Below are 10546 nucleotides of genomic sequence, written 5' to 3'. Positions count from 1 at the left end.
GGGCGTAAGTTCGAACTTTAATATGTTCTTTCTGCTCCTTCATTTTAGGACCTACTTGATTGGAACAATGAGATTGTCTGTGTTCATGAGTTTATTACAGTGGCATAGTTCTTGAAGGAGGTATGCATTCATCTGTTAAAGACATATAGAGAAGCATTTTCTATTTGATACAGCGCATAGGATTTTAGAACATGGCATGCTTTTGCTTATGCTTTCAAATTTTCTTTGTGTTTATGTTTTTAAAGCAATCTAATTCTGGACTCATACCCACCCATGTCACTGCTGCATCAGCCAACTAAATGCCTGGCCCATGGCTACACTGTGCAAGATCAATTCCATTCCCATTCATGCCCACTTGAGTTTTTGGGCCTCGCATCAGAATCGGATGGCATAGTTTGTGTATAGGCAAGACATATAAAAAGGCAAACGTAAAGAAAAAGGCAAAAAGGCAAACCCTTTACCTTTAAGAATATAATATTAAGTGTATTAAATTATTAATTAGCTTTCCAGGCACACATATACTGTTGTGAGCCACACCAAAAGCTGAAGAAGGGTAAGGCACGGGTGCCTCACCTTTCGCCTTTCCTTTTTTCTCTTCCCCAATATTCTCAAAAGAAAGGCTGTAATGTAATGTGAGCTTGCTTTTCTTGCCACTTTGATATGTACTGAGATATTCTTGAACAAATAAAAGACAAACGCAAACGGGTCTAGTGCAATCGAAAAAGAATTTTAATATATAGATAAGTGGTCTCAGGTTCAAACACTCATGGTATTTTGATAGTATGTGTGTGAAAAATCCCGAAGCCCGTTTGGTTCGCGAAATTGAACTTCTTGGGAATGAACTTCCCATGTCTAATCTCATAAGATGGGAATGGAAGATGTTCATTCCCATGTTTGGTTTGTGTAATATTAGGAATGAAAAATTGTTCAGTTTTCTAACAATACCCATAACTTTTTTTTTTATTAAAAAGAAAGAAATACAATGAGTTTTTCTATGAGTAAAACATGGTAAGTTAGTTATATAAAATCCCATTAAATGATTTCCCAAATAAGGAGAAAAAATTATGAAGCTTAACTAAGGGTATAAAATTCCCTCTACATGAGAAGTTCATACCTATAAGTCCAGAATTACATTCTCGAGAGTGCACTTATCAAATATAGGAATACAATTTCAAATCTATAACCAAGCTCATGAACTTTGAACCAAACAGAAATAATAAAAAACAAGCCTCGTGGAAGCATTAGTTCCAATCGCATGAAAGAATAAAACGCTCACTCCAACGAAGATTTTGGTTTTGGAGGGTGCGGATTCCCATACTTTATTGGATGTTACAAATTTAGAATGGGTACTAGTTTACTACACTACACGCTTCTCCATAGGATAAAGGGTTGGATTTTCGAATTTTGCAAAGCTTCTTCATATATATTTCTTTTTTCTTGCTTTATTTTTTTAATTATTTTAGGTTCTCTTTGGGGATGGATGGTGTTCAATGTTCCATGCACATATGCCATTGGGTGCATTATTCTCTTAAGTTGTTTGAAAAGTTGCAAAACTATATTCAATATATATACTTTCTTTTCTCAAATTATCAAATTCAAATTTTAAGAAACTAAAGTGCTTAGAAGCAATTACCTCTACATCTAAAGTTTTGTGTTCGATTCACTCTTCTTCAATATCGCTTGTATCAAACCATAAATCCAATTCTTTCTTATTTGAATTATCCTCAGAGTATACTAACTCCATACTCGTTAATTTATAGAGAATGAAATATGAAATGAGCGCAATGAAAATATTGAATATGGCCATTGAAAAATATTCATGCATGCATTTAATTTTCCTATTTTTCTTCTACATTTAATTGTTCAAGGTTGTGACTTTTTATGCTCATATAATAAAAAGAAAAAAGAAAAAAAAAAGTGACGGTGGCCATCAACAACATTTGCAAGAGAAGGGTATAAACTAATGAAGTCATCCATTGCAACTCTTTTGAATTGAAACTCAAAAGGTGGAGAAGAGATGAGGTGATACTTTATTTGGTGGGTAGAAGTGGATAGAGATAGAGGAGGCGTGGCCCAAGAATATAGATGAAATAGAATTTTCCTTGGAAAAGTTGGTAATTTCAGCCTTTTTCTATGTTCGTAGGGGTCCCTGAAGAAATCAAGCATCTTTGACATAAAATTTACTTCTTTATTAGTTTGCTTTGGTTCTGTGATCATTGCTTTATACATCACCAATCTATAATAATATTTTCATTTGTTAATCCCAGGACCTTCCACCTTACCTTAGACCAACTATATGGGGACATTCTCAATTGCATGATAGTCCATTAAAACCTTTTTTCAAATTAAATATTTTTTTTGGCAAATTAAAATCTATTCATGCCATCATGCTCGTTAGAAATATTGTACTTTAAGTATCCCAAAAACACGTTAAACTTTTTTTGTTTGAATAAAATCGAATTAGATTAGAGTTTTATCGACAACAGAAAGCAAAAACCAAAAAATTTAAATAAATATTTACATTACACCAACTCACAAGGTTATAAATTTGTTCTACAATACCCTTATTTTAGTTTACGTAAATAGCATATCAAAAACTCAATCCTAAGAGATAATGGTTCGCAACAAGGTTAGAAAAGAGATGTCTTGACCTATAAAAAATGAACATCAAGTAGGGAAAGGTCAATGTCAATTGGTATGTGATCTACCAAAAGTAGGGGCGAGTATTATATACGTTCATTTGCTTAACATGAGGGCAAATGGTTACAATATTAGAACTTAAGGTGGATCTTTGAAAGTTTTTAAAAATGTATATGGAGAATATATTTGAAGGTGGAGCAAGTAGCTTTGTGCAATCTAGAACTAGAAGATTGATGATATGGGTTCCTATTAGTGTCGCATTAGGATGGAAGATTGGCAATGTGAAGGAGCAAAATTTGCTACACAAGTGAAGTATCCAGACAAATTGGTACAATGAGAGTCCTTAAATGGAAGCAAATTTGAAAGAAATGTAGCAAACACTCAAATTTGTGGATAAATTCATGTGTGAATGTTGTTAAGAGTGAATCGCCTCAAATTCTTGCATATTTTTGGGGTTGTTGTTTACTATCTTTGGTTTGTTTCGAATTAAGTGTGCACGATCTTGAGCTAGCAACTCGAGTACGAAATTCCGATTACCAAATTTGTTCATAAATCATCTTGTGTTAGGAAGAACACACATATTTTGTGAACTAAAATTTATAACTATAGGATCCTGTTATTTCTAAAGAAAAAATGTCACTCATGCACTCCTTATAGAACAAAAACTCACTTGATCTTTATATTTGCCCAAAAAAAAAAGAAGAAGATCCTATAACTTCCTTGATGTATGTGTAATCAAAAGATATTAAATCATGTGTAGCAGAGTGGAAAATGACCTTAACTTGATAAACTCCCATAACACCTTAGTAGTGTGAGTGTGTGTGTGTGAGAGAGACCCTCTTCTCCTTGTAGATTGCTTTTATTAAAAAATCATAGTCATTTTGTTCATATGGTAAATTATACGAGATCTCTTGTTTCTGGGTTTAAAATTCAAATATAAGTTCTCTTGTTAGAAATGAGTTATCTGTATGAACACCACATTGACTTCTTTCTTGTAAGCAATTATTCCTCCTCATCTACATATCTAAAACAATAACTTGTGAAAAGTGAGAAAACATAATAAAATTTATGCACATATGTCAAATTGCGATTTAGAGAAATGACACCATATTGAATGCAAACATTCTCCTATATATGTGTCACTAATTTGATCTTATCATGTAATAATAAATCATATTTTAACTTTTTGTTGGGTTTAGGACAAAATCTGGCTACAACCCTCCTTTTTCGTTTCGGGGTTGAATTTGCCGCTCAATTGTGTGTAACTGTCCCATATTTATAAAATGAATCTCCATCATTGTCGTAAAAGAAATCGAAAAAAAGAATAAAATTTATGCACAGATGTCGAATTGCGATATTTTCTGAAATGAGGATTGGCTCAATAAAGGACGTGAACATTCTCCTATATGTATGTGTCACTAATTTGATCTTATCATGTCGGGCTAGGGACGTGCTTGAAAATCATCTCTAAACAAAAACAAATTCACATTTGTTTGTTTTCTCATTTGCCCCTCCAATCGTACAACTTTGACAAAATAATATTATATTCCCATTTAGCTTTACCATGCAGCTAAAGCCCCCTATTGGGTTTGGGTCAGTCATCCAATCCAACAAAACATAAAGTATAAACACCATCCCATCCAACAAAACTCAAAATAAAAATAAAAGCAGAAAATAAGTTAAAATATAGATTTAACAATGTCCCACAATTGCTTATATATTTATAAATAAATTTAAAAACGAAAAAGAAAAAGAAAAAACTCTATAATTCTGAGGCAGATGGGCACCTAGCTAGCTTGTAGGTAGCCCTCCAAAAGACAGGAGTGCAAGCTTTCACGAAACCAAACCCCCTACCTTATTTGGTATTTTGATGTCCTCTTGACCCCTCACTATCTCTGTGCTTTTTGTCCGGAACAAGCAAATAAATAGAAAGGGCGCATCTTGGCCACTACTTTAGTCTTAAGTACTAATGAGTCATACTCATAGTCCAGTCCAGTCCAAGTCCAACCCAGTCCAGCTCCAGCTTGGCTACAAAATCACTCTCTCTCTACGGCCTACCCACTCCCCATCCGTCTCTCAGTTTCTGCACACAACAGAGAACAGACTCACACCATTTCCCTGACAACTCGTATACCCCACGTAATATCTTTTTTCTATTTTTTATTTATTTTTAAAAAAATAGAAAGAAAAAAAGACTAAGTCTCTCTGTTTCTTTTTCTTTTCCCCTGAATATTTGTAAAGTAGGGGGAGAGAGAGAGGGGGTGGTGGACTGAAAAAGAGAGTTAGAGAGAGAGATACTGAAAACTCTGAAAGGGTACCAAGAAAAGAGAGAGCGCCATCAACTCATTCAGAGAGAGAGAGAGAGAGAGAGAGAGATTGAAATTTGCCTTAACTCTGCTGCATTCTCATGGTCTTTGTGTGAGATATTATGTTCCTCATCACCATTTCCATAACTTGATTATTAACCATGGTTCTTCTCAAGCTCTTCTGCTTCTTCACTCTTGCCTTCTTCTTCTCTTCTGCTTCCCTCTGTCTCTCCTACGAGCCTCGCAACCATGAAGGTATATACACCAAAGCGGACAACCTCACAAACAATTTCACTGCTTTTTTTCAAAAAAGTTACTGACTTTGTTATTTGGGTTTCGATTTCTTGCAGTGGAGGCTTTGATAAGTTTAAGGCTAGCTTTGAATGATCCCCATGGAGTTTTAAACAACTGGGATGAAGACTCTGTGGACCCATGTAGCTGGGCCATGATCACTTGCTCACCTGAAAATGTTGTTATAGGCCTGTGAGTTTCATTTTTGTATTTTCTTCTGTAAAAACATTTCATTGTTGTCTTTCTCAATTGTTGTTGTTTTTTTTTATTTTTTGTGCTTTTCTGAGATTGTTTTTCTGGTTTATTTATACTAAAGCAGACATGGCCTTTCTTTCTTGGTTTTCTAGGGGAGCTCCGAGCCAGTCTCTGTCTGGAACTTTATCTGGGGCTGTTGGAAATCTCACAAATCTTCGACAAGTGTAAGAAAAATGACCATTTTCAGCCGTTCAAATTGCAAATTTCCACAAACCCGTTTGTTTTCTTCCTTCAATTCTTATTTCATTTCCCTTTTGCCTTCTGTTTGTTTGCTGAGAGAACAAATGAAAGGCATGAAGCCTAATGTTAAAGTTGGTGTTAAGAACGCTTTTCCTTTTCTTCCACTTTCTCTTCAATCAAGCAGACCAAAAAGAATTAAAATTCTGTTCATGTTTATCTGCTTTACAAAACACCCAATTGATTTTTTTTTTCTTTAATTTAAATTTGCTCACGATTTTTTCATTGTGAATTTGAAGATTAATGCAAAACAACAATATATCTGGCAAACTCCCACCGGAGCTTGGTACTCTTCCGAAGCTTCAGACCTTGGATCTCTCCAACAACCGATTCTCCGGTTTCGTCCCAGACTCTCTGGGTCAGTTGAATAGTCTCCAATACCTGTAAGTGTTTCCTTTTTTGCGTTTGTAATTCACCCGTTAGACTTTGTTTGGTTGCCAAGAAACAGGAGGAAAAACAAAATTGAACTCAGTTAATTCTTATGTTACTAATTGATTAAAGAATAACTTTTTTAATTTTTTTAAAATTTGTTCTTAGGTTGATTGGAGTTTTCTTCGTAGCAACCCAATGTTGTTTTTTTTTGTGTATTTATTCTTTTTAAGGTAAATCATTTGTATAATTTTTTTTTAATGTGTGATTGCCGTCATGTAATGAGAGCAGGAGGCTGAACAACAATAGCTTGTCTGGGGCTTTTCCCGTGTCTTTAGCCAAAATCCCTGAGCTTGCTTTCTTGTGAGTATGGGTTTTCACAGTTTCTCTCATTACTTTATTGGTTTGTTTTTTTGCGTCTCGGTATCTTGAAATCTGAAACAACTTGCAACATGTTGAGGAATTTCTGATTAGTAAACACTTTTCTCAATATCTGATCATTGGGTTCTTTTTATGATAAATCTGGTCACCAGGGACTTGTCTTATAACAATCTCAGTGGACGAATACCCAAATTCCCAGCCAGAACATTCAAGTATGCTCTCGCTCTCTCCCTCTCTCTCTCTGTGGTCCTTCTTTTATTATTCCTTATGCTTTACTGTTTTAATTTTTTCTTTTTTATACCTAGTGTTGTGGGAAATCCACTGATTTGTGGAAGCAGCTCCACTGAAGGATGCTCTGGATCAGCCACTCCTGTCCCTCTTTCATTATCACTGAAATCATCACCTGGTAACCATTCTTTAAACTTCCCTTTTTACTCTCTAAAACCATATATCTCTCTCTCTCTCTCTCTCTCTATTTTTTTGTTTTTTGTATAAATTTTTATCTTTTTCCCCGTCTAAGGAAAACACAACTCCAAGACTGTAGCAATTGCACTGGGGGTCAGCCTCAGTTGTGCACTTCTCATAGTCCTTTCACTTGGAATTGTCTGGTACAGAAAGAAGCAAAAAAGCCAATCCATTTTGAACATAAGTGGTCAGTAACATCATGGTCCCATCTCATAAATGAACAATGTAAATGGAAATATATAACTGATATCAAATGTGTCTTTTTCTTTACTGCAGACATTCAAGAAGAGGGACTTGTGAGCTTAGGAAACCTCAGAAACTTCACTTTCAAAGAGCTTCAACTCGCAACGGACCATTTTAGCTCCAAGAACATACTTGGTGCTGGAGGTTTTGGCAATGTTTACAAGGGAAAGCTAGGAGATGGGACTGTGGTGGCAGTGAAACGGCTTAAGGATGTAACAGGAACAGCTGGAGAATCACAATTTCGGACAGAACTGGAGATGATAAGCCTTGCAGTACATCGGAATTTGCTTCGGTTAATTGGATATTGTGCTACCTCTAATGAGAGACTTCTGGTATACCCTTACATGTCTAATGGCAGTGTGGCTGCCAGGCTTAGAGGTTGGTCTATATTTGCTGCAAAGACACTCACATTTTTTCGGTTACAAAGCACACCCACATTTCATGGTGAGGGTGGGCATGATTATTTACTGTGTGATTTTGTTGGTGTGATATACTAACCACCAACAATATAGTACTTACCTAAATATTATCTTGGCATGGACCACAATCGGTTGGGAGTTTTGGAGATTTTTAATTCAAACTTTCAACATTAAAGCTGGGACCATCAATGTTTAGTCACTCCTTAATATGGAACATTTAGAAGAAAAAAAAAGGCTTCCAAAAGAAGTTCTTTGTGCATATATTAAATATGCAAACCATGTGAGCCTGTGATCTATTGTTGATTTGATTTCCTTGATAAGATTCCCATGTACTATTGGTTTTTAAACTGCACTCACCTTAAAGTTACCGTTTGGAATTATGTGTTGATGATCATAGCTTCACTGTCTACAGTTGATACATTCTGTTCTCTTGTTTTTGGTCAATTACATTCTGTTCTTGGTTAAACGTGAAATGTCTGAGTAAATTTGGCTTGAAAACTGCATCAAGTGTTGTTTGAAAGAAATTAGCGTATCCATTCATACAATGAAGCCTGAAGCCACCATCCATAATAATGAGCCCTGATATTTTGTTCTGAACACAACAGGAAAACCGGCACTAGATTGGAACACAAGGAAGAAGATAGCAATAGGAGCTGCAAGAGGTCTTCTGTATCTACATGAACAATGTGATCCGAAGATAATACACAGGGATGTAAAGGCTGCAAATGTGCTCCTGGATGACTACTGTGAAGCTATTGTTGGAGATTTTGGCCTTGCGAAGCTCCTTGACCATGCTGATTCTCATGTCACCACTGCCGTCCGTGGGACTGTTGGGCACATTGCACCAGAATACCTTTCCACTGGTCAATCATCTGAAAAGACTGATGTTTTTGGATTTGGAATTCTCTTGATAGAGCTCATAACCGGACTGAGAGCTCTAGAGTTTGGCAAAACAGTTAATCAGAAAGGAGCCATGCTTGAGTGGGTAAGTTTTTATCTAACTCGGAGAAGCTATAATAGGTTTCTAAGTGTAGTACCAATTCGTATATGATTTTTTCAGATTATATGGTTATTATATAAACAATTCAACAATGTAGTGTGTGTCGAATAACAGCAACCAATTTCCACTCAGTCAGGGCTGCAGTTCCACACATTTAGCTGTAGTGATTAAAATTAGTATGCACGGTTATTTTTTTGCAATCTTCACCTTTTTCATTCATTTGTATCTCAAACAATCAGAACTGGATAAACAGCTTCCTATTCTTTCTGTATCATTGTAATATTCTCTTATGTTTCAAAGGAACGATCATTTAATAACGTTCTTCAAGAAAATTATTAAAAGCCCTGAGAAGCATAATGGTTGCATGTTGAAAGCTAATGAGCACATCATATCCATGCTGCTGGTCACAGGTGAAGAAAATACAACAAGAGAAGAAAGTGGAAGTGTTGGTGGACAGAGAGCTAGGAAACATTTACGACCGGATTGAGGTGGGGGAAATGCTGCAAGTGGCTCTGCTGTGCACTCAGTACCTACCAGCCCACCGCCCCAAGATGTCGGAAGTGGTCCGGATGCTTGAAGGCGATGGGCTAGCCGAGAAGTGGGCAGCATCGCATAATCATTGTAATTCCAGCATGGACCTCTTTCATACTCACAACAGTAACAGAAGTAACACCCACCCTAGTATCATTGGATCAAAACATGATGACAATGAACGTGATCGGGCAAGCATGTTTGGCACCTCTGTGGATGAGGATGATGATGAGCATTCTTTGGATTCCTATGCCATGGAACTCTCTGGTCCAAGATAGAAAAGAAAGTACAGAGAAATAGAAAAAGAATTAGATTTTATTTCCTGCATTCTTTATAAGAAAAAAAATATGAAGTTAGTTCTAAGAAAGATAGGTGGTGATTCTGTTTGGGAAACCAACTTTTCTCATTCCAGCTTTGTGGGTTATGTAAATATGACTTTATAATCTTTTTTTTTTTTTTTTTCTGACTGTATTTTGGTATTTTAGGGGTGAAGAAAGTAAAAGGGGGCAAAGTGGATGTGGATTTTGTATAGGGGCATGGCATAGATATATAGGAGAACATCATCAGATGCTCTGCTCTGCTGCCCCCTAGTGTTGAGACAGATCATTTCCCAGAATATTTTTTGACTAAAGAGTTGGTGTGAAATTTGCTTCTGATATTTTCTAGCTGTTTGATGGTGAAAGAAACTGTCAAAGTGAGTTGAGAATTGAGAGGTGAGCTGTGTTTGTGCAGAGGTCGTTCTCTTTATACCGCTTTTTGCAGTATCACGCGCCTCTTTCTGCTCTCAGCTACTTTGCTTCTTTTAATTCAACGAGTCTTTCAAGTCCTCTCAGGGTTTTCTCAAACTTCCTCCACATCTTCATAGTTATTGCTTTTTTTTTTTGTTTGGTTCGCCATCTAGTTTTGTTTGGTTCCACATCCTCAAAGAATGCTCATCCGTTCCTTAACTAATCCTTAACACAAATGCTTAATGAAGATGCTCCCAGTATTAAAATACCCTACGATATTAGAATAGTGTTTCGATACTATTTGATAGAGTATTACAGACACTTGTAGAGTGTCTGTAATACTCTATCACTATTCACCTCAGTCCACCTTACCTTTGGTAGGGGGAAGTGTACTGGACTATTTCAATTGAAATTGACAATATTCTGAGCGGTATTTGGTGTGCTGAGACTAGACTCATTGAATTGGACAACAGTCCAACATATTGTGTCTTACAAGTCCCATATAGAGGGGTGGGACTCCTATCTTCTCCATCTACTCCTTTGTAGCCATGTTAATTTCAATTGAAATCCCCAGTTCTTAACCTCAACTATCTGTTCTTCCATTATTTTCCAGAAGCACCCAAACTATCTCGTACTTTAGGTCAATTTTGATAGGAGTTGTTGTACAAAGTCAATTTTGTC

The 10546-nt window shown here is 36.2% G+C and overlaps 1 protein-coding gene across 1 annotated transcript; it reads left to right on the top strand.

The window, feature by feature from the left end:
* Nucleotides 1-4852: 4852 nt before the first annotated feature.
* On the top strand, nucleotides 4853-9791 carry LOC110760852 (protein CLAVATA3 INSENSITIVE RECEPTOR KINASE 2). The gene is made up of 11 exons (XM_021963193.2): nucleotides 4853-5201; nucleotides 5297-5429; nucleotides 5585-5656; nucleotides 5969-6112; nucleotides 6390-6461; nucleotides 6632-6691; nucleotides 6785-6885; nucleotides 7000-7131; nucleotides 7221-7565; nucleotides 8212-8591; nucleotides 9017-9791. Exons 1-11 carry the CDS (start codon nucleotides 5108-5110, stop codon nucleotides 9413-9415), a joined length of 1932 nt encoding a protein of 643 aa, XP_021818885.1. The 5' UTR covers nucleotides 4853-5107; the 3' UTR covers nucleotides 9416-9791.
* Nucleotides 9792-10546: the final 755 nt, after the last annotated feature.

Source organism: Prunus avium, chromosome 1 (assembly GCF_965620075.1).
Source record: "Prunus avium chromosome 1, drPruAviu1.hap1.1, whole genome shotgun sequence".
Lineage (NCBI taxonomy): Eukaryota > Viridiplantae > Streptophyta > Magnoliopsida > Rosales > Rosaceae > Prunus > Prunus avium.
This window is presented reverse-complemented; position numbering and strand designations above follow the sequence as displayed.

What these genes read in the sequence shown, in the direction of transcription:
- LOC110760852 (XM_021963193.2), top strand. Translation starts at nt 5,108, where the DNA reads ATGGTTCTTCTCAAGCTCTTCTGCTTCTTCACTCTTGCCTTCTTCTTC. An exon ending in GAAAATGTTGTTATAGGCCT is followed by an intron (nt 5,430 to 5,584) that starts GTGAGTTTCATT and finishes TTGGTTTTCTAG; the next exon opens with GGGAGCTCCGAGCCAGTCTC. An exon ending in CTCACAAATCTTCGACAAGT is followed by an intron (nt 5,657 to 5,968) that starts GTAAGAAAAATG and finishes GTGAATTTGAAG; the next exon opens with ATTAATGCAAAACAACAATA.